The 24,533-nt window shown below is 39.5% G+C and overlaps 1 protein-coding gene across 5 annotated transcripts in view; it reads left to right on the plus strand.

Moving 5' to 3' along the window:
* The first annotated feature begins 1,820 nt into the window (after window positions 1–1,820).
* LOC132127459 (protein furry homolog) overlaps window positions 1,821–24,533 on the plus strand; it is a 61,289-nt gene continuing 38,576 nt past the window's right edge. For 2 of the 5 annotated variants that reach the window (XM_059539350.1, XM_059539351.1), the window contains exons 1-3: window positions 10,022–10,247; window positions 14,959–15,149; window positions 23,426–23,479. In XM_059539350.1, the coding sequence (XP_059395333.1) occupies window positions 10,178–10,247; window positions 14,959–15,149; window positions 23,426–23,479 (315 nt within the window). In that variant the 5' untranslated portion in view covers window positions 10,022–10,177. Of the gene's footprint in view, window positions 2,155–10,021; window positions 10,248–14,958; window positions 15,150–23,425; window positions 23,480–24,533 lie in introns of those variants that run through there. The other 3 variants (XM_059539348.1, XM_059539347.1, XM_059539349.1) reach the window with 3 other exon arrangements.

Genomic DNA, 24,533 nt, shown 5'->3' on the forward strand with positions numbered 1-24,533 from the left:
CATCTGAAGATCACTAGCGAGAACATAAACACAGACCCTGGCTTGATGTGGTGATCACCCATGTGTGTGTGCTCCAGTCTGAAGTTCTAGGTTATCTCCAGTAATAATTAGGCTGCACCAATTATGTGTGCTATTTTGGGGTGGGCCTGTGGTATTTGCAGGGTTCTTTGTATTTTTATCTGTGTTACATAAAGATGACACACATTTTTGACGGATGGATTGATGAGTTTTCATCAAGTTTTCGTGCTGAGGGGAGCTACTCCAAAACAGAAAACAAGACATGAAGGGTCTTGTATGATCCTGCCAGCTAACCTCAGCATTTCCTGTTCACTCACAGTAGAAAGAGTCCTGATAGGAAGTCCAATCATTCTTAAGCAGACTTTAACTGTATGATCCAAACAATTTCTATTTTGAAGATTGATTGAATGGGAACCAGCAGCCGAAGGAAAATGGAATGACACGTCCTATGTAAGTGAAGTGATAGTGTAGTGAAGTGACATTCAGCCAAGTATGGTGACCCATACTCAGAATTTGTGCTCTGCATTTAACCCATCCGAAATGCACACACACAGAGCAGTGAACACACACACACACACACTGTGAACACACACCCGGAGCAGTGGGCAGCCATTTAAGCTGCGGCGCCCAGGGAGCAGTTGGGGGTTCGATGCCTTGCTCAAGGACACCTAAGTCGTGGTATTGAAGGTGGAGAGAGAACTGTACATGCACTCCCCCCACCCACAATTCCTGCCGGCCCAGGGCTCGAACTCACAACCTTTCGATTGGGAGTCCAACTCTCTAACCATTAGGCCACGACTTCCCATCGTGGTGGAACATAGGCTACTTGCTCGGTGATTGTGACTGGACCAATCAAAACAGCTCAACATGATCTATGATATTCTAATGTCTATATGTAAATCGATGGGATTTTTCTCACATTTTGAAATTTTGTATTAGAGTTATGACTTATTTTTGATTAGTAACAGGCTGTTCATACAGTAGGTCTGTGTTTGACTTTTGTTTCCTGTTTTTTTTTTTGTCTGTCTGTCTGTTTGTTAGTTTTTTGCTGGTGTATAGAGCTTTTAGATCTGCAACTCTGAGATGGCTGTGAAGGCCCTTCGGAAGAGACGTTGACCCTATTTGGATTTGCATTAAAATGTTGTTTATTAAAGAAAAGGGCTGTTTTGTGTTCTCTCGATGGAGTGGACAGTCAAAAAGTTTATTTTTTCCTCTTTTTTCTGGACTTTCAAGCCAGGGTCACTCAGAGGGAGAGACTGAGAATAAGGTAGTTGTTCCATGCTGACCTTCAAAATGTTATTCTGTAAAGCCAGCAATGCTTTTCAGTGAACAGTGTTTGATAGCTTAATGATATTAAAAGGTGGTCCAAACAAAAGATTGTATTCGTCTGCTGATATACATAATGCTTGTTTTGTGAGCACATGGGAATCAAATCTCGGAGGACACAGTGCCTTGACGACCGTATCGAAAACACCTTGGATGCAAAACATAAAACTAATTAATGCAAACGAGAGGTGGGTTATTTTTATAGGTTGCTTTCTGTCCTCACAAATGGCAAGGTGTCTAAAACACTAAAACCTGATTCACATTAAATAAACACAGCCAAACATGCCTCTCCTCCTTTCCTTCCAAAATCTCCACCCTCTCTGTCACATAAGAGGCGTTTCTGTCTTGAGTAATCCAACACCTGCCCCATTCAGGCGTGTTAATGTAACTGGCTAAACAGCCTGGACCTGTGAGAGCAGACAGAGAGCATAAGCACTCATCCCTCTGATTTACTTCACACTTTAAAGCTCATGTACCTGGTACAGAGAAAAGAGGGACAAGAAAAACCCCACAAAAGAAGAGACAGACAGAACATAGAGGAGCTTCTCTGGAGATCCGTATCCATGATGATCAGTAGCAAGTGAAAGTGGTTCCTCTCTTTGTCATCCGTGTCGGATATGTCCGTGGAGGATGTCTGGAGTGCCGGAGTTGTGGTGGACGATAAACTGGACCCTTGTGAAACCCAGAACCAGGATGGGATTGTTTTGGTCCAGATGGCTGGTCTCTCCATGCATATGTTCGCTCCAGCGGACTTTAAAGGGAAGTTCAGGAAGATCCAGCCGAGAAAAAGACCCACCATCTTCAAAGAAGGTACTGCTCAGGTTTTGCTTTGGTAGTCAATCTTGATGTGTTACTGTACGACACACGAGACATCACTCGTAATGTGTAATTTAATTAGATCTGTCTTTAATGTCCTGCCAAGTGGTAGACTCCCATCTTTACCTCACACACAGGACATCAAACTTGTGTTTCTTGTATTTTTTCTTAGTCAGTTAAATGATAGCCTGCAGTTTGTCTCAGTGTGAAAATTTGTGACACAACACTATGATGTCATGTAATGACTATGTCTAAGACGTTCTGGTAGCCGTGAGCTAGAGATCATCACACGGGCGGGGAATTTCATTGAAACTTGTGGCTGGTTGTGGTTGTATCGTACCTTTTAATTTTCTTTTCACATTATTAGAGCCAGGTTTTGAGAAGCCATAAAATGTCACCCACACCCTAAAAAATGTTCATCGTGGAGACAAAGAATGTCTCTCTTGGGTTGACAAGGACTATTGCCACACAGTTAGTGATCTTAAGGGACTTCAGTTAGGACCTGTGTCTATGTGAGTGATGGTGGAATGGGGGAAGAGTGCATGTGGATGATAGAGATAAATAGAATCAGGATCAGGAAAGAGATCATATTGGGTTTTAATTAGACCCTCAGTTAATCAGCATCTCAGTTCAGCCGGAACCACAGCTGGGATGATCCGTATGCAGAGCCAACATATAGGAGAAAAGGAAAAGAAAAAACAGTTGATTTTGCTATATGTCCTCATTGATTGTCATAGTAATACCTTTGTAGATTCACTATTTTTGAGATGCTAGCAATGAACGTTTTGCCAATTATTGTTTTCCGTGAGAGCATTATCAAAAACATTGTAAACAAAACTAAGGTAAAAGTTTAGAGTTGGTCATTTATTTTTTTAATTAAATGTTTTTAAGTATCACTAAGGCTGCATTTATTTGATCAAAAATACAGTAAAATCTGTAATGTGAAATATTTATAATTTAAAATAACTTTTCTATTTTATTGTTTTTTAAAATGTTATTGATTGCTGAATTTTACTCTTGTCTTCAGTGCCACATGATCCTTAAAAATTCATTCTAATATGTGACCCTGGACCACAAAACCAGTCATAAGTTGCATGGGTATATTTGTAGCAATAGCCAGCATTACATTGTATGGGTAAAAATTATAGATTTCTCTTTTATGGCAAAAATCATTAGGATATTTAAGCAAAGATCATGTTCCTTGAAGATATTTTGTAAATTTCCTTCTGTAAATTTATTAAAACTTAATTTTGTATTAATAATATGCATCGCTAAGTACTTCGGACAACTTTAAAGGGGATTTTCTCAATATTACGTTTTTTTAAATTGCACCCTCAGATTCCAGATTTTTCAAATAGTTGTATCTCAGCCAAATATTGTCCCATCCTAATCAACAAAATAATCAGTTGTGCTGCAAAAATTTTGGTGGAAACCATACTTTTGTTAGGATTCTTTGACATTTAATAACATTTATCTGAAATAGAATTCTTTTGTACCATTATAAATGTTTTTACTTTTGATCATCTTACACCCTTTCTGAATAAGATAATTAATAAAAAAAAAAATCTTAATGACCTCAAAGCTGTCAATGGTATGCAGTGGGTTAATGAAGTCTTCTTGCCTCAAAATGCAATGTAACTAACAACCATGACTTAAGAAAAATAAAATAAAAAATCTTGAAATCCAGGCAAACATGCATTAACAAAAACCTGTTTAATCAAATAGATTTCATTAGATGGTTTGATGCGTTTTTCCTGTTCTGACTACAAAAAATAGACAGATTTGAATCAAACATTCTGCCTGTCTCAGCAAGGCCTTAGAACAATGAAGAAATACAGTTTATTATGTCGACAGTTGAGGGTTGAGGGATACGTTTTAAACAAAGAAACAGAGTGAGAGAGAACCAAGAGAATCTGGCCATGAAAACTTTGGAGGGAAAGTGGATAGTGGTTTACAAGTCAGGCTATAATAAACATTTTAGTTGTTTCAAAGGTTTGATTTGTGGTATGATGTCTTGTGTTTTATCTAGTGCTGTGTTCTTCTGTCATGTCCTCTTAAAAGCTATAAAAGGGAGTATTTTAAGGGATTCTGCTGAGTGGACTCCTTTGACCGATTGCTTTTTCAGAGCTGTACTGAACAGGTGTGTCAGATGCCTTTAAGGCCAGGAACCCTCACAGAAGTCTTACTTGACTGAAAAGAACTTTTATCAGAGGAGAAACCAGCAGAACATAAAGAGGGACTTTTTTCTCTTAAGAGATTTCTACAGTAGCCTGAATTATTATGTAGATTTAATTTACTCCCACTCACGTTGTTGTTCGTGTGTAACAGTGTATCTCAGTTTTCCTTATTTAATTTTAGCATCTTGACCCATCATTGACTGTTACTGGAAAGAGCCCAATTAGATCATGGGTTTTGGAAGGTGGATTGCTCACCAGCACTGACACGGAACTAGTATCATGGTAACAGGATCCTAGTTGCTGGATAGTTATGAGTCAGTGATCCCTGTGCCAGAGTCTAACAGCTGGCAAAGGCCTCCTGATGCTCTTACTGCTGGGAATTCTGGGGGTTTCTTGTTAAGGTTATCCAAGCATGACTGCTGTGAAGCTCTCGAAGCAGAGAATAATATCATTAGCAGTTTGCTAGCAGCAAAAGTTATGCAGCAAAACAAACACCTGACTCAACATGTATTTTAACCGTTTTAAGCAGCTATAGTTTTTTAGCTTTTACCTGTAGGCATGGCCAAACATTATTGTCCTGCGTAGCTTTTATAGCAACTCTTTGTTTGGCTTGCTAATTAAACATCACATCTGATTGCCAGATACTTTTTACTATGTTTACCATGTTAAAATATCCATTCAACAGAATATTTTGTTCGTATAATGAAAGTCATAGGTTCAGTTAGGACTGAAAAACACAAACAGAATCACGGAATCCAGTCATAAAAATTACATTTACAGTATAATGTCGTAGAATTTGGCAAAATGTGGATGAATTAATCAAAAGTAAGGCTGTACTTGATCAAGTTGGGATATAGACCAGTGTCTGTAAATATTTAACTGCAAAAAAAATAATAATAATAATTATAATAAATGAAAAATAAAACAAAAGGCTATTTAAACATAAAGTTCCATTTAACTTTCCTTGACAATTAATGTTGTAGAGTATAAGGTACTTCTCAAAGTAATAACAATAATAAAAAAGTTTTAATTGAAACCGCAAACCTATGTTCTGCAGCACAAAAAGAAACCATTTTAAAAGATTAATTAAATGATTCTACATTTTTACATTACGTTATATGCATTCATTTGATTACAACTGTTTTTGGTAATAAATTTATATTAAATCATAAAACAGAAGAATCCATAAAATGTAAAACAGACAACAGATTTCTGAAAAATATTAAATGTTTTACACAAGGAACTTTTGTTAACATTTTAATACAGTTTATTTATTACAAAGAATTCAGTTGTTTAGATCTTTTTTTTTATTAGTTCAGGTACATTAAACCATTAAAGCAGAAAACAAGAAAAGTGTTGTTGTGAATGCCATTGACTTTTATTGTATGGGCAAAAACCGTTTAAAACATTCCTTAGAATATCAGAAGAAAGAAACCGGACTGGTTGGAATGGCTGTCAGTTGGACAGTAAGCTTCACTTTTAAGTGATTTTTTAAAAGCAGCTCATCAGACAAAACCGTGAGAGCGTTTGTGAGCGGTGGAAGTGGTGGGTGTGACCCCAGCTGCTGTGGAGATGTGCCCGGGACAGCTGGGAGAACTCCACAGTAGCAGTTAAACAGTCAATTCAAGCTACCGCAAACAGCACTTTTCCAAACTTTTTCAGCGCTAACACATAATTCATTTTTTACTGATTTATATCACCACTTTATTGCATCTAAATGCTGGCAGTGTTAACCGGAGCTTTGCCAGAAACTGGACATTTTTATGGCTCTCTCTCTGCATATGAATCAAGCTGTATCCATCACATGCTGAGAGCAAGGTAATAAAATATTTAAATAATAAGCAAGTTAAAGCGATTTACACATTATGCATATTTAATCTCCCTCATGTGTTTTATTACATTATTTGGTAACGTATCTTGCAGAATATAGATCAGTTCCTCTCAGTTTAATATTATTTCAGATGTGACTGAATATGAATGATCTTTCTTCAGTCACTTGGCTGAGAGCTATGATACATTGCACTAATTACATGCTCTGTCAATCAAGTTGTTATACAGTTATACACCCTTTCCAGAACTGTTCATTTGGCATAAACACTGTATGTTTGCAGAGGGAAGCATTTATATTATGGTTGCCCATGTTAACAAATACACGTTTTGCTTCTTTCTGTGGTTGTCTTTATAGGCGAGGCAAAAGTGAACAAAAGAGAAAAAGAACAAGAAATTCTGGAAAGATATAGAGCACTGAGGAGAACATGTTTGGTAACTTGCCAACCGCTGTTAACAAAAATTAAATCCAACTGCTTTCACATGGAACTATTTACTTTCATTCTTTCACAAGATTCTTTCTTTCTTAGATTCTGTCTGCTGTGAACATCTGAGAGATTAGCATTACATTCCATTGCTGATGTATATCGACCATTAATGGAAAAAAATGCTTAGTTTGTTCCATTCTAAAAGTATGTTTTGAATATAAGATGCTATGCCATCACAGGAATAAATTAAATGTTCAAATAATAAAATAGAAGACAGTTATTTTAAGTTGTAATAATATTTAACAATATTACAATTTTTTTGATCAAATAAATACAGCCTTGGTGAGCATAAGAGACACATAAAAAACTAAACGTTTATTTTTTGAAAAGAACAAACAATGCTTAAATAAATTTATATTTGAAATGGGATGCCCCCCCCCCCCTCCAAAAAAAAGAAAAAGAATCGAGGCATATTGCATACTGGTCATACATTTGTTGTTACTACACAGAATGGGGACAAAATAATTAGACCAGTCTTACACATTAAGTCTCCTCCATCTTTGTCTCCTTTATATCGTTTTTTATTTTATTTTTTTTCCTATTATTTTTTTAATGCAAAAGGCAAAAGGTGCAAATCAGTTAGACTGAAGCAAAGCTTTCAGTTGCCCTTTGTTTCTATAGGGGCATTACCCATGGTGACATCACTGTCTTGGCAATGTAAAAAAAAAGCCCAACAGACAGAGAAGACAATGATGTCATAATGTTAAGTGTTGTGCTTTCAGCATGAGTCAAGTCAGCAGTGAACTACTGAATCAGATTTTTACTTTAGAAACCTACACACTTTCTGTTTTACAGTATGTGTGTTTATCTAGTGATTTCTAGTGTTTGTCTGCAGTGCTGCATGTCAGTCAGCAGATGGTGTGACAATGAAATCCCATTCCCACACATTGACATGTCATCTTCACATGCACAGTGAACACACAAGATCACTAGCCTGACTACGTCAGACTTCGTACTTCCGCTCAATTTCAGTTCTCTTCCGTACTCAGTCTGAGATAGCGAACTATCTCCCAGATTTCCTCCGGCTCCAAAACAGCTGGCCAATCAATGAACAGAGGGCGGGCTGAGAACAGTGATGTAGAGGCTAAGTGGCGAATTTAGGATTGTAGTTTAGGTTAAGGAAATCGAAAACAACAGCGGACATGGAGACACAGGATGCTATTCGCTCTGTTGTGGAGAATATTACCGGCATTTGCCAACTGAAGCCCGAACAAGAAGAGTGTTTGTTTCACATTTTGAATGGAGGTGAAGTTGTGGCCCTACTCCCGACAGGTTTTGGGAAAAGTTAAATTTATCAACTGTTACCGATCGTCAGCGAGAAACTGGGGAGGCCAAAGTCTGGCAAGGCGATAATTGTGATTGTGAACTGCCATGTTCCCTCCTGTATTTCACTCGATGTTTTTGCAGCATACCTGTGTTTACAGTGGAAGTGGGAGGCGGCTGAGCCGGCGCATAACACACATCATAACCTTATGTGATTGGCTTACGGGTAACCAATGATTTTAAACTTCAGACAAGCCCCCCCCCCCCACGAGAAAGAAAACGCTTGTCAATTATGCCCTTCCAGACTTTGTCTACGAAGCAAAGTGAAGTAGCAGAGTTTGGTATTACCAGGCTACAAGATCACCTGCCCTCCACCTGCTGCATTATAAAATGTAATTGTGCATATAATATTAAAGTACCTAATTTTAAAGGAATAGATCACCGATATATGAAAATTTGCTGAAAATGTACTCAGCCTCAGACAGAGTGGCCACATGCACCATTCATATAGGACACGTCCCGGCCATGGTTTTTAATATTGCCTAAAATAGGCCTATACATGTTTAGGCTGTTTGCACTGTGCAGGTCGATCATTGTGTGACATTCATGAGAGCTGTAGAGAGCAGAGCAGATGGCTCCTTATGCTTTTGAATCGCTCTCACACCTACTTTGGTGTCTTTTTTGATCGGTGCTCAGTGACGCTTCAAGTCAAACGAACGAACAAATATGTGTGCATATTTGCATCATTTTGATCGTTCCCTGTAGATCTCACCTTCTCACGCGCAGCCCCACGATTGATCGTTTATGTAAAATACCTTCATGTTATTGGTCAGACTGCTTTGGATGTTCTAGGCAATATTAAAATCCTGGTCAGGACGTGTCCAGTATGAACGCCGCAAAAGGCCACCCTACCCTCAGACCATCCAAGATGTAGATGAGTGTAACGAGTGGGGCGGGGCCGAGGGACATGGGAACACGAGCGAGGCCGGTGGAGTGATTGGGAAATCCGCGACACCTGCGACCCACCACCGGTCTCGAGTCCCACAGAGGAGATGGAAGGATATAAAACGACGACAGTGGACGAGAGAGGACCAGGCCTGGGCTTTATTTTATGTTTTGGTTTTGATTTGTGCGCATCAGTCGTCCGCGAGGGGCTGATGCGCTGTTTTGTGTTTATTTTGATTATTAAAGTTTCATTTTCATTGTCCGCCGGTTCCTGCCTCCTTCTTGTAAAGTCTTGAGCATTACAATGAGTTTCGATGTTCAGAACAGATTAGGAGAAATTTAGCAGTACATTACTTGCATGCCTGCCAGTTGATCCTCTGCAGTGAATGAGTGCCGTCAGAACAAGAGTCTAATCAGCTGATAAAAACATCACAATAATCCAAAGGTAATTGACAAAAATTTTGTCCATCAATTTACAATTTGTTTAATGAATAGCTGTGCATAAGAAACAATCAATGTGATGCTTTTATCTTCAAACCAAAAAATAAAAAAATATATTTGATCTTTTTGGACTCTCATTATGTCGGCACCCATTCACTGCAGAGGATTGAACTGTGAGCAAGTGATGTAATGCTAAATTTCTCCAGTCCTCATGAAGAAACAAACTCATCTACATATTGGATGGCCTGAGAGTACTGTATATTTTCAGCAAATTTTCCTTTTTAGGTAAACCATTGCTTTAATATACAAATGCCATTAAGAATGATTTGATTTATAATCTCAACTTCTTATCTCTGCGACATCATTCTGCTGAAAATTGTGCTGAAAATTCTGCGCATTGTAAGGATGGCAAACGAGAACATTAAGGTACAGTTTTTCTGTACCAATCTGGGCTGCGTAAGTTGATCGTTGATCCATTTGTGGAAAAGGGTTTATGATGTACTTAGGCTTATGATGATTTTGGGAAACACAGCCCTGGTCATGGCAGACAAACAAACCCCTACCCCTTACTTTTTCTTGATGTCCTTCTCATTGAGACTGGACAATACCAACAGCAGCTTGCTCTCTCTTTCAGACTCTCTCTGAGAGCCAATCCTCTTAATGCAGAGTGAGGCAGGGAGGGGGCAGGAAAGAGTGATGTAGAGGAGAGAGAACAGTTGGTGCTCAAAGCTGACGCAGGACACGTAGCGAAAGACAGTGCTGCAGCGTATGATGCTGTAAAGCAGCCCCTCTTTGCTCTTTGCATCACTTCACCAACTCTCTCTGCCTGGATTCTACTCTCTGTGTCGCTACAGAGACTGAGCCTGCTACCCAGCCATGGCCAGCCAGCAGGACTCAGGCTTTTTTGAGATCAGCATCAAGTCTCTGCTGAAATCCTGGGGCAGCAGTGAGTACGAACGCAGTGTTCTACCTCCACATGAGATGCCGCTGCATTTGTGTACCGCGTTGATTATGATCTGCTGAATCTATGCGTTTCCTCAGTTTTATATTCTTTAGTGCTAGTGACGAGATACAAACCCCAACATTATCAGGAGACTTAAATAATTCAGTTTGCTCTGGGATGTTTACATCCTTCTGTTATTTCTAAGAGTATTGGCTTTGGTTATCCAATATTCACACTCGTAGAAGCACTCAGGATGATACTTTTAAAGTGATGTTAAATGTGCGCGTGTGTCCGGTTCATTAGTGTTTGGCTGGGGAGGTTGCGTTATGTAATGACTGCAGACCAAAGAGACTCGTGACATGATCAGGAGGATTTGTGCTGTTGTTTTTCATCACGTGCTGCGTTTGAGCACGTCAGCACCTCTCAGTGTGAGTGTGTGCCATGTCAAGGTTGTTCTATGTCATGGATGATGTATATGAAGATGATGATGGCGACAGTGACATCATATGTTTCTGATGATGTATGAAAAGCATCATTTTACAAAGTCTAAGTGGAATATATGGTTTGTTTTCTACAAGTTTTATTGTTTTGCATGAGCGACAAATAGAGACCTTTGTGTACCTAAATTATTTCTTTAATCTAGTTTAGATTAAAATGGTTGGAACAGAATGCCTCACAAATTACCCCTTCAAATACATACAGTTGGCATGTTAAGTCACTGCTTTGTAGTGTATGTGTGTTAACTTAGAGGGATCTCTACCTTGCACTGTCAGCAGAGGTAGAACTGTCAACTGAGGATGATAAAGACATGTTTCTCTTGTATAGAGGAGCTGTGTTGCTGTCCAGTGGCTGTTAATTTGTTCCCATGTGTTTTAGACATGCTGCTCGATCCCTCTGAAGTAGAACAGGTGGCCTGGTAACAGTCTGCTAACTCACTCAAGCAAATCCACTCAAATCTCTTTCAAGGCCCTCTGATCTCTTTTTCTGCATGCTGTCTTTCTCAATTTTTTCTCATGCATGCTCTCTTTCTCTATCAATTTAATTTGCTATTACTTGGTACACTTTCGAGATTCCCTGTCTTTTTGTTAGAGCCAAGTTTTTAATATAAGCTTTAACCTGCTGTGAATTAGCTTGTGTACAAAGTGATTATCAAGATAAGATGGAGCAACAAGTAATCATGTTAAGATAAAGAAAAGTAGATGAATGTATGATGAATGTAGATGAAAGGATCTTGTATGTTTATACTGATAAATAAGGTAGAGTTTGCTTCCTCTTTTTAACACGCACTTAGGCATGCTCATTATTGAGAGTGGTGCTCTAGTGCGATTACTGTATTATACTGTATTTCCGAGCAATCGCTTGGACTGGATCTTGAAGGAACTCGGTGCGATTTTAGTATCAGACTGCCTTTTTCGAGAACCAAATTAGCTCCTACTCCAAATTAGACCCTATTAGCAGGGTCTAACCAGCATAACTTGTACTATCCGTGACGTAATTAGACACTGATTGACCAGACGCATTCGAAAACGCCCTCACCTGCCATTATTTAAAACGGCATGTAGCATACTGTAAACATTGTGTCAACTTATTTTGCAATATGATGAACAGCGATAAAAATACAGATGCTGAAGTGCAGGCACTTGTAGCAAATGTAGCACTGCCAGTTGTCGTTGGAAATTCTTAGTCCTCCTTTCCATCAACATTCCATGTCCATTATTGTGAAACCCACGAGACGCAGCAAAAACACAGCTCCGATCACAGCGTCCTCCATCCTCCTGTGGTTAATGTTGTTCTTCTTTGTTAATGTTGTTGAACGTCACACACACAAATCGCCATCGTTGTCGACTGGCTTACGTCACATCCTAGAAAACGGTCGGTGCGAATGCAAACCTTTGTTATTGTAGCATCATCATGTATTTCAGTGCAATTCATATCCAGTGAAATATGATGCCAGAATAGTTGTTATGGCGCCATCACTGCACACTCCAGTGAATCCAGTGGTATCCAGTGAAATGCAATGATGAAGTGAAATATGATATCAGAATAACTGTTGAAACATCATCACTGTATTTCATTGGATACCACTGGTCTCACTGGAATGTGCAGTGATGGTGTCCCAAAACCCATTCCAATATCATATTTCAGTGGATATCATAGGTATTACATCAGAATGGCTATTGTGACATCATCACTGCACACTTCAGTGAATCCAGTGGTATACACTGGATATGTAGTGATGATGTGACAACAGCCCTCCCTAATGCTTATATCATACCTATAATATCCAGTGAAATATGTCATATTTAGTCACTGAAGTGTGCATTGAAATCCAGTGATGTGATATCATAGTGTGGAGTGTGAATTCCAGTGAAATCCATTGACGATATTATAAATGCATCACAATATCATTATGGCTATTATGATGTCACAATGCGTATTCATAAAAGTCATTGTATTTCTTTTATGAAATGTAACGCTTTAATAGATTTCATTGAAATGTACAAATTCTATGTATCTATGTACAATTCTAATGTATCCATGCTTTTAAGATTTATTGTGTGTACCCCATTAAAAAGAAATGTACATATATCCCTGAAAATTCACGTCTCGCACACTTCAATGCACTTTGAAGGAACATATAAGTTTGCTTCGAACTGGAATCATAGCGGAATATCCTCTGATGTCCACTTCGCAGGGCACTTACATTCGAATATAACACACATCTGAAGCCATAAGACAAACACAAAATGTGCAGAGCAAGGGGGCGCGAGGATTGGAATTGAGAACCACTGTGTTAGAGGAGTGTGTGTCAGTGCTGAGTTTAAATATAGCACCACATAGTCCCTCCTACCCTCTCTCTCTTTCTCCCTCAATCTTTTACTCTCTCACTTAGCTTTGCTTGAATTCCAGCTTGACCTTCTCCTCAGTAAGGGCTTGCTTTTATCAAAAGTCTACTAGGAGCTACACAGGAAGGCTGTGTTTCCATGAACTTGCAGTCTCCTACTCCCATAACTCCAAGAGCAAAGTCCTGCTATCCCAAGTTCGTGGCTGTTTGATGGGGCTGCCCAGCATGATGCAGGTCCACAAAGACAGGGCGGGAAGACAGAAGGGAAGTATGGAGCTCTGGTGGAGGTAGAGGGCTAGTTTTGTTTTGGATTACTGGAACTGACACAGCCGCATCATGGAGCTTTCTCCCGTGCGGTGGAGTCGGGCCAGCGTCATCAGCTTCATCAAGGGCCTTGGTAGGTGCCACATAAGTGAAAGGTCTGCGGGTGCGTGGCTGTTGTTCATGTTCTCAGCGCTTGCTATAAGGAGGTTGCATTCTGTGGATTCCTGAAAGTGTGTTCAAGGCTCATGAAGCAAGGAAAATATTTCACAATTCCTTTCTAGCAGCTTCCCTCCTCATTCAGTTTGAAATGTTTGGGCTCGACAGCATATTCGGAGGTGTCAACCGACATCTGCTGTTTGTCCATAAATAACACCGTTGACGTTAATGTTATGTACAGATGAATGTTAAGCCAACCATATGTTGTAAATTCAAACTAATGATTATCAAATGTTCAATGTCTGTTTTGGTCTTGTTTGATATATTCAGGTTTCCTTCCAGGTGGTTTGTCTCATGTCATTTAGCACAAGTACAAATCATTCCATTGTTCTACCCTTGACCTAAGCAGTGGTCAGGTCACGAACTCCTATTAACATTGTGTGAAGTTTAAATTTCTGAGGTCTGCCAATGGAATTTTAGATCGCAAAATATCAGCCTGACATGCAGTGCATTTCTTCATTGGAGCTTACTGAGAGAATGTCCAAACTGTATCTGAACACCAGAATAATACAGAGACCGCAACCGAAGGCAGTAGCAATGCTTTGACAAACATCCACCACACTACTCACACATTCTTCAGAAAACTTAAAAGTTCTAGTTAACAATGAAGACCTAAGAAGTGAAATTGTGACTGTGTGGAGGAATTATTTGCTTTTGATGCTGCTTGAATGGAGGAGTGTGTCACTGTTTTGACACAGATTGCTTTAGTTTTATATTAGCAAAAACTTGTTAATAAACAGTCCTTTAAAGTTTTTAATTCCTAACTGTTCATAAAAGCACTTATGCAATCGTCATTTTGAGGTTATTGCCTCAATTCTAAGCTACTGCGCCTCTCTATAAACTGCTCATATTACTGTTAGAAATTAGGATTTTGTTTTCTATTTGTATTGCAGCTTGTGACTTGGGAGGTAGCAAGGGTCTATTCTAAGAGGAGCACATGCTTGAAGCCCCTGCAGCCACATGACGTGGGCTCCCCCGGCCCCGGCCTGCATGCTGACCCCCCTCCCTCCTTTGAGAGCGATTACATGGTCATGCCAAAAATGAAAACACCAGCTGCTCCATCCCTGGCCGATGTGAGATGGTGCTCTCAAGGCATACTGTAGACTCAGGCCTCAACCCTAACATTGATAGTACCACTTTCAGTATTTCATAGCTGTCAAAATATCTCTCGTGTTTTTTTTATTTGATTATCTGTCAAGTTGAAGCATTTGATTGGCCAGGCACTTTTTCTTCTGTGTGGGATCAGAAAATCACCCAAGTTGTATTCACTCAAGTCACTGGCACCACACAACATGTCGGCACTTGTCAGTGCACTGATTAGAGCAACAATTGAGCTACTAATAAGATCCATAATAAACTAATCCTGTTTTTTTTTGTGTGCGTTCCCAGCATCCCCCATAGGAAAGCGCCCCCTCCCCCAAGTGAACAGCGCTCCGGGTGAGAGGAAAGGTCCTGTTGCCACCATGCCGGTTACAGTGGACCCAGAGAGCAAACCGGGCGAGTATGTCCTCAAAAGCCTGTTCGCCAACTTCACCACCCTGTCTGAACGCAAAATACGCATCATCATGGCAGAACCACTGGTAAGAGACCATTTTTTTATGTCAGACATTTTTCAGGTAAGACAAAGTTTAACATCTCTTAGGATCTAATTTTCCAAAGCATTTACATACATGCCGATCATCTGAGACACAAAACCACAAATGCAAGTAAATAACGTCTAGCCCATATTAAATCAGTCACCACAAGCCAGAGTTTGGTTTGAGACTTTCTTACGCCTCATTTTAGCTGATTCTCTGGTATGTTGAGTAGTCTAGAAAAACAGGAAGTGTACAGTATGCTGTCTAAAACAATTAGACAAAGGAGGAGAGATATGTAACAGCCATGGCATACAAGTTATTAATGACTGTGCTTTGGCTTTCATCAGTAATTGCTTTGGTTGGCAGGAATCGAATGTTCATACTTCACAATATATCTTCAAACTGCACTAATAGCCGTGAGATACTGTGTCTGTTTTTGCTGCAGTGGCTCAGGTTGCCTGGTCTCTCTGTATCACTATAATTCTATTATGCTGGAGTGCAGATTTAAGTGGACAGGAATGGGTTTCATCTGCTTGGTATGTTCAAGTCAAAAAGCTCACGTACCAAACAGGAAGCAGTCAAAGCTCTCACCACACCCATTTAAGTAATATCTCTGTGCACAGACATGCTGTGCCCAGACAGTGTGTGCTTTAAGTTAATGAATTAATTTCACATTCGTGACTTTGTCACCACCACTGTGGACGTGCTTAGTTTTGTAGTGGTGTATTTTCAAGTCAACAGCCAGTAATGTACAGTTCAAGTCAAGTCAAGTCACCTTTATTTATATAGCGCTTTAAACAAAATACATTGCGTCAAAGCAACTGAACAACATTCATTAGGAAAACAGTGTGTCAATAATGCAAAATGATAGTTAAAGACAGTTCATCATTGAATTCAGTGATGTCATCTCTGTTCAGTTAAATAGTGTCTGTGCATTTATTTGCAATCAAGTCAACGATATCGCTGTAGATGAAGTGACCCCAACTAAGCAAGCCAGAGGCGACAGTGGCAAGGAACCGAAACTCCATCAGTGACAGAATGGAGAAAAAAACCTTGGGAGAAACCAGGCTCAGTTGGGTGGCCAGTTCTCCTCTGACCAGACGAAACCAGTAGTTCAATTCCAGGCTGCAGCATGTCTTGTCCTGGTGCTCCTCTGAGACAAGGTCTTTACAGGGGATCTGTATCTGGGGCTCTAGTTGTCCTGGTCTCGGCTGCCTTTCAGGGCAGTAGAGGTCCTTTCTAGGGGCTGATCCACCATCTGGTCTGGATACGTACTGGATCCGGGTGACTGCAGTGACCCTCTGATCTGGATACAGACTGGATCTGGTGGCTACGGTGACCTCGGAATAAGAGAGAAACAGACAAATATTAGTGTAGATGCCATTCTTCTAATGATGTAACAAGTGCATATGGTGTTATGGGAAGTGTTCCCGGTTCCGGTTTACCTAATTAATGCAGCCTAAAAATCCTTTAACGGATTTGGATATTAAAAGCATATTAGTATGTTATGTGTAAGCCAGGTTAAAGAGATGGGTCTTTAATCTAGATTTAAACTGCAAGAGTGTGTCTGCCTCCCGAACAATGTTAGGTAGGTTATTCCAGAGTTTAGGCGCCAAATAGGAAAAGGATTCTGCCGCCCGCAGTTGATTTTGATATTCTAGGTATTATCAAATTGCCTGAGTTTTGAGAACATAGCGAACGTAGAGGATTATAATGCAAAAGGAGCTCATTCAAATACTGAGGTGCTAAACCATTCAGGGCTTTATAAGTAATAAGCAATATTTTTAAATCTATACGATGTTTGATAGGGAGCCAGTGCAGTGTTGACAGGACTGGGCTAATATGGTCATACTTCCTGATTCTAGTAAGAACTCTTGCTGCTGCATTTTGGACTATCTGTAGTTTGTTTACTAAGTGTGCAGAACAACCACCCAATAAAGCATTACAATAATCTAACCTTGAGGTCATAAATGCATGGATTAACATTTCTGCATTTGACATTAAGAGCATAGGCCGTAATTTAGATATATTTTTGAGATGGAAAAATGCAGTTTTACAAATGCTAGAAACGTGGCTTTCTAAGGAAAGATTGCGATCAAATAGCACACCTAGGTTCCTAACTGATGACGAAGAATTGACAGAGCAACCATCAAGTCTTAGACAGAGTTCTAGGTTATTACAAGCAGAGTTTTTAGGTCCTATAATTAACACCTCTGTTTTTTCAGAATTTAGCAGTAAGAAATTACTCGTTATCCAGTTTTTTATATCAACTATGCATTCCATTAGTTTTTCAAATTGGTGTGTTTCACCAGGCCGCGAAGAAATATAGAGCTGAGTATCACCAGCATAACAGTGAAAGCTAACACCATGTTCCCTGATGAGATCTCCCAAGGGTAACATATAAAGCGTGAAGAGTAGCAGCCCTAGTACTGAGCCTTGAGGTACTCCATACTGCACTTGTGATTGATATGATACATTTTCATTCACTGCTACGAACTGATGGCGGTCATATAAGTACGATTTAAACCATGCTAATGCACTTCCATTAATGCCAACAATGTTCAGGGGGTCTATAGTGCACTGTCTGATGCGATACTGTAGCTGATGGCTGAATGGTTGCAATTTTATCTCTAATAGTATCGATTTTAGAAGTAAAGTAGTTCATAAAGTCATTACTGCTGTGGTGTTGGGAAATGTCAACACTTGTTGAGGCTTTATTTTTCGTTAATTTAGCCACTGTATTGAATAAATGCCTGGGGTTATGTTTGTTTTCTTCTAAAAGAGAAGAAAAGTAATCGGATCTAGCAGTTTTTAATGCTTTTCTGTAGGATAGGTTACTTTCCCGCCAAGCAATACGAAATACCTCTAGTTTTGTTTTCCTCCAGCTGCGCTCCATTTTTTGGGCTGCTCTCTTTAGGGTGCCAGTAAGCTCATTATACCATGGTGTCAAACTGTTTTCCTTAACCTTCCTTAAGTGTAAAGGAGCAACTGTATTTAAAGTGGTAGAAAAGAGAGAGTCCATAGTTTTTGTTACATCATCAAGTTGTTCTGAGGTTTTGGATATGCTAAGGAATTTGGATACATCAAGAAGATAACTTAAAAAGCAGTCTTTTGTGGTAGAAGTGATGGTTCTACCATACTTGTAACAAGAAGTAGAATTTACAATTTTGGCTATATGAAGTTTGCACAAAACTAAATAATGATCTGAGATATCATCACTTGGCTGCATAATTTCAACACTGTCAACATCAATTCCATGTGACAGTATTCAATCTAGAGTATGATTTCGACAATGAGTAGGTCCTGAAATGTGTTGTCTAACCCCAGTAGAGTTCAGAATGTCTATAAATGCTGATCCCAATGCATCTTTGTCATTATCAACATGGATATTAAAATCACCAACTATTAAAACTGTATCTGCAGCCAGAACTAACTCGGATGTAAAATCACCAAACTCTTTAATAAAGTCTGTATGGTGCCCTGGTGGCCTGTATACAGTAGCCAGTACAAACATAACAGGGGATTTATCATTAACATTTGTTTCTCTGGATAATGTTATATGAAGCACCATTACTTCAAACGAGTTATACTTGAAGCCTGCCCTCTGAGAAATCCTGAAAACGTTGTTATAAATTGAAGCAACACCTCCCCGTTTGCCTTTTAGATGCGGCTCATGTTTATAACAGTAATCTTGGGGGGTGGACTCATTTAAAATAATGTAATCATCAGGTTTTAGCCAGGTTTCTGTCAAACAGAGCACATCTATATTATGATCAGTGATCATATTATTTACAAAAAGTGTTTTCGTAGAAAGGGATCTGATATTCAATAAGCCAAGCTTTATCATTTGTTTATCCATATTGCATCTGTTTTTTTATTTGTTGAACCTCAATTAAATTGTTAATCTTAACTTGGTTTGGACGTTTTTTGTATTTTCTAGTTCGGGGAACAGACACAGTCTCTATAGTGTGATATCTAGGTGAAAGAGTCTCTATGTGCTGAGAATTAGCTGACCTCTGTGACGGGAGGCAGCTAGCAGACGGTCAGTTTAGCCAGTCTGTCTGCTTCCTGACCTGGGCCCCAGTTAGTCAAGTATAAACACTAAGACTATTTGCCATATTTCTAGAGAGAAGAGTGGCGCCACCCTAGGAGGGATGAAGACCATCTCTTTTCAACAGGTCAGGTCTGCCCCAAAAGCTCGTCCAATTGTCTATGAGACCTATGTTATTCTGTGGGCACCACTAAGACATCCAGCCATTGAGTGATGACAATCTGCTATGCATCTCATCACCACGGTAAGCAGGGAGGGGACCAGAGCATATTACAGTGTCTGACATCGTGCTTGCTAGTTCACAGTGTTATTTTTAGTGATCTCCGACTGGCGAAGTCGAACATCATTAGCGCCGGCATGAATAACAATCTTACTGTATTTACGTTTAGCATTAGCCAGCACTTTTAAATTTGCCAAGATGTCAGGCGCTCTGGCTCCCGGTAAAAATTTGACTATGGTGGCTGGTGTCTCTATATTCACGTTCCGTACAATAGAATCACCAATAACTAGAGCACTTCATCAGGTTTCTGAGTGGGTGCATCACTGAGTGGGGAGAACCTGTTTAATGTTTTGATCGGAACAGAAGAGCGGTGTTTTGACCCACGACTACGCTGCCTCACTGTCACCCAGTTGCCCTGCTGCAGGGGCTCTGTTGCCCGAACCGGACAATGTACAGGAATCCCTGAGCTAGATGCATCCAAAGCCATATCTAGAGCCCTAACATTCTTACGGTCCTCAATTAAAGTTTGTATGCGTGTCTCTAATTCTGAAATCTTCTCTGTCAGCCTAACTATTTCCCTGAATTTATCACATGTGAATCCCTCATCTGCGACAGAGATAGATAAACTGTACATGTGGCAAGAGGTGCAAATAACAATAGCAGGAGAAGCCATTACTCACCGTGCTTGATGAAATATTCTTACTGCGGTTGTTTGATAAACTTGTGAAAAAATGGAGCAAGAGAGAGGAGAGGAGAAAAGAAAACAGCGATAGGTTCGAATGAAAACGCTAATAACAAGCTAACGAGTGCTAACGCTTTGCAGGTGTACTGCACTCACGGATATAAAATAAAAGTGAATGGTCAAAATTAATCTGATAAGATTGATCGATAATATCAGAAATATGGTGTGAATTAAGTTATATTTTATCACTTTAAAAAACAGAGAGTGATAGTAAGATAAAGATTCTAGAGAAAGAAAATTAAAAAAATAAATAAAAACAGCTACACGGAGCTATGATTAGCAACAGAAGGCCAACAGGAAGTAGAGAAAACACTGTCCCACAGCGACACCCGCAGTCAATGTGTGTTTGTGAGACCGAGAGCAAATGTGTGTTGTCCCAGTCCCAGTGTTCGAGTCCGAGTCCGAGTCCAAGTCCGAGTCACCAAAGAAGAGTCAGAGTCGAGTCGAGTCTCGAGTCCCGTATTGGAAATTTTTTTAAGGAAACAATAGCAACCAACTGAGTTGGTAGGCATTGAAGTCCATTATATGAAGAAAACATCCTGAAATGTTGGATATCCAGGATGGCATTGGGAGGAGTAAATGATTAGGAAATTTTCTTTTTTGTGTGAATTAATCCTTTAACACTGTATTACAGAAATACACTCGGCGAAAAAAAGAAACGTGCATTTTACAAGACACTGTATTTTAAAGATACTTAAAACATAAAAATCAATACGATATGCAGAGAGAGAGAGAGAGAGAGAGAGAGCGTTTGTGTGTGAGTGCGTTTGTATGTGTTCAAATGAATGTGTGTGTGTGACGGCACGCGACTGGTCAGAAAGCAACGTGTAACGATAAGGGCCGTTCACATATCGTGTCTTTTGTGCGCTCAAGTTCGTTATTTCCAATGTAGGCGCGCTCATAATGGAAGCGTATGCGTGCTCATAATGGCAGCGACGCGCTCGTTTTTTCCAGGCGCGTCCGCACCGCATCGAGTTAAAAACATCTCAACTTTTCAGAATGCCGCCTGCGCACCGCAGGTCATGTGACAAGAACTAACCAATCAGCTTCATCCTTTCCCGCAAGTGCCCAAGCGCTTTGGAAAAAAATTAAAGTGAAAGTAAAGTGAGTGACGTCAGTGAGTGTGTTGCCAAGCAAAGAGAGCGAGCAGTAGCAGTGTCTGTGAGGGAAAAGAATAGATCCCGGCCAGTCTTGGGCACGAAACAGGAAAAGTGTAACACCTTATATAATTTTTTTAAATAACATTTTTAGTCAAAAACAACGTGATGAATGCTCAAGTCCGATTTTATATATCCTCGAGTCCGAGTCCAAGTACGAGTCATCAGTCCGCGAGTCCAAGTCGAGTCACGAGTCCAAAGAATAGTAACCGAGTCCAGGACTCGAGTACTCCATCACTGGTCACGCATAATCAATGCTTGCTCAAAAAAAGTTGGTCGCTCTATATCCTCGAGCCCCAGGCAGCCAAACAAACATTACTTGACAGTTCAGCACGCTTCTGTTGCCACACCCACCCCTCAGTTGAACTGCTGACTAGGTTGTTGTCAACTTTTTCGTTGTTGTCATGACAGCGCACGCACGTGCATACCAGACACACTGGGAAGGAACTTTTAGATGCATGCTTTCCAATTCGAAAAATGGAGAAAGTGAGGCACCGCCATCATCAATTAAAAAAGAGAAGGTGTGTCCTGTTTTCATGCACCTGCCTTTACTAACATGCAAGTTCACCATCCTTTCTCCCCCTTCTCGTTTCGTGAACCTCTGGAGTTGTGAGTTTAGACCTTTTTTTTAACTGTTCCTGTGGTGTTGAGCAACTACAATTCATTTTAATCCTATGATTTTATATTATAATTTATTTAAAGTGAATAAATTGTAATGAAAAATAAATAAAATAGCTAAAGTAAATCATAAGTGGAAGTGCATCTGTCAATTCTGTGATGAGCATACATCAGCAATATCACATGTTTAGGGGAATAGGGCATTATTAATATACCATGTAAGGTGGTATGTGCTAGAAATGGGTAAACCACTATCAGGGAGTCTACCCATGGGGTGGGGGCACCGCCGCGCAAGGCAGTGTCCCACATTGTCCCTCAGAAACATATCCCTTGTCCCCCCTTGGGCTTATTAGCAGGTGGTCACCCTACCTAGACATCTATATTCAACCTGTTGGTAGAATCCCTGCTCTCCTTTGACCATGTCCACCCTTGTTGACCTGAAAGTGTGTGTGCGTGTGTCTACAAGTGTGTCTGTGTGTTATGGGGTTAATCACTTGATTTGACCTTCAGACCCAACCCCATTTAAATTGTTCACTTGGCGTCAAGGGCCTCTTTCCCACGCCTGCACATTAAAGCTGTGGCATATTCCGATTAAGTTCAGAGGATTACAGTTGTATTAGTGCTAAGAATCAGTATAAGAGTCGTCACTGACCTCTTTCAATCATTGCTAATGCTCACGTGAGCTATAGGCACACCAATACAAGCTTTTTTACATTTGTTACACAGATTTTGGAGTGAAAACATGGAATAAAGTGATCAACAAAAACTGAAAAAAACTGAGAGTACTAGTTTTATTGGCAGCTGAAGCCTAATTCAAATTAGATCCTAAAGTTAACTCTTTCTCTGACAGCTTTTTTTTTTTCTTTTTCATTTTTAAGTTGCCAGTCACTGGCAACATTTTTGATCATTTTCACAACATTTTCTTGGCACCCAGTATATTTTTCTGTAGGAATATCTGAACATACAATATGTCAAAAGAAAGAATAGAGCCTCTGCTTTTTTATGAACAATTAAATGTTAATATGTTTAATTAAAAAAAGCAACATTGTGTACAAAAAGCTGAGATGGAAGTTTTGATTTATATGCTGTTTAAAGTTTGATAATCACATTATTTTTTATATGCATCTGCTTACATGTGCTGTCACCTGTTTATGCTGCTTCTTCACTTGTGTTTTGAGCTGGAGATTCTGTACTTATTCAGAATATGTTTAATAGCGCCCCCTATCATATAGCAGTGAGAACACGGAAAGCCAAAGAATTCAGTCAATGGCTAGGGAGCGTTTTCTCATAAATTATGGAAAATGATGTCAATGGCGGGGGGGAAAAGTTAATAAACACTCAAGAACTTGGTGAATGAAGTCTGAAGTCTGTAAAGGTTTTCGAGTGCAGATTCCATTGATTATATGTTGTTACAAGTTCATTCATTACAAAATAAAACTTGTTTTCTGGCTGGGAATCTATGACTCTTAAGTTGTTTTTGATGCTCTGCAGGAAAAGCCCCTCACCAAGTCTCTACAAAGAGGAGAAGACCCACAGTTTGATCAGGTGAGATCAAGTGACATTTTCCATATCCTTCCTGGCATTTAAGACTTTTATCCTGCCTGATACACACTCACAATTAAACAATCAGGGCTGTAGATTTGTTTTTGTTTGCTTTCCATCAATAATTGATAGCTCTAGAAATGAAAAAGTAATGTTGTAAAAGAATAAATGATCTGCTGCCATACTATCCTATTTTTCTTGCCCCTATCTTTTGGTAGATTTGGTAGTAATCGTCAGTCAGACCCTAAGAATAGCATTCCTATAGTTGGTGCAATGCTGTCCTGACTTTACCCCTGTGTACTGAATTCTTAAGCAGTCTGAACGTGTGTTTGTGCATTAATATCTCACAGTGATTGGGGGGAATACCAGGCCGTCTCTGCCCAAACACCCCTCCCTTCCTCTATTTGGTTTAGCTCAGCTTGTATGACTGTATCCACTCCCTGGATCTAAATTCTGTCTGTTTTCTGTTGACCCGAATACCATCCATAATATCATTTCATTTATACTGCATCTCAATTTGCCTAGTTAAGCTACAGTATGCCCTAAAAGTATGTATTCATTTTCTGTAGAATTTTTTTTTGAGTGTGCAGAAGAAGAATTGACATGTTTTTGGACATACTACTGAATCCTTCTCTAAAGCGTAATGGGTAGACGGTGGGGAATATTAGCCAGGTTACTTTCTTTAGATCTTTTGGGACAATCATTTCAACATACTATGATTTATAACACACTAATTCTTATTTCATATATTATTTAGGGTATCTATATTGTATACTATATATAATACAAGTTGAAATGTAGCATTACAGTCTAGTACAATACATTGAGTCTTTTATATTGGGCACATTAAAGCAATGTTGGCCATACCTTACTACACACTGTTTTTTAAATTAAGCACTATGCACAACATGTAAATTGTCTGAAAATTTAAATTACCCAGATGACGTCGGTTGTTAAAATATGGATGCTGCATACTGTTTCACATACTATTTTTTATACTAAATTCAGTAAGCAGTACAATTAGTGGTGTGACAGATGATAAACAGTTTCCTGAAGT

Source organism: Carassius carassius, chromosome 45 (assembly GCF_963082965.1).
Source record: "Carassius carassius chromosome 45, fCarCar2.1, whole genome shotgun sequence".
In the NCBI taxonomy this organism is placed as follows: Eukaryota; Metazoa; Chordata; class Actinopteri; order Cypriniformes; family Cyprinidae; genus Carassius; species Carassius carassius.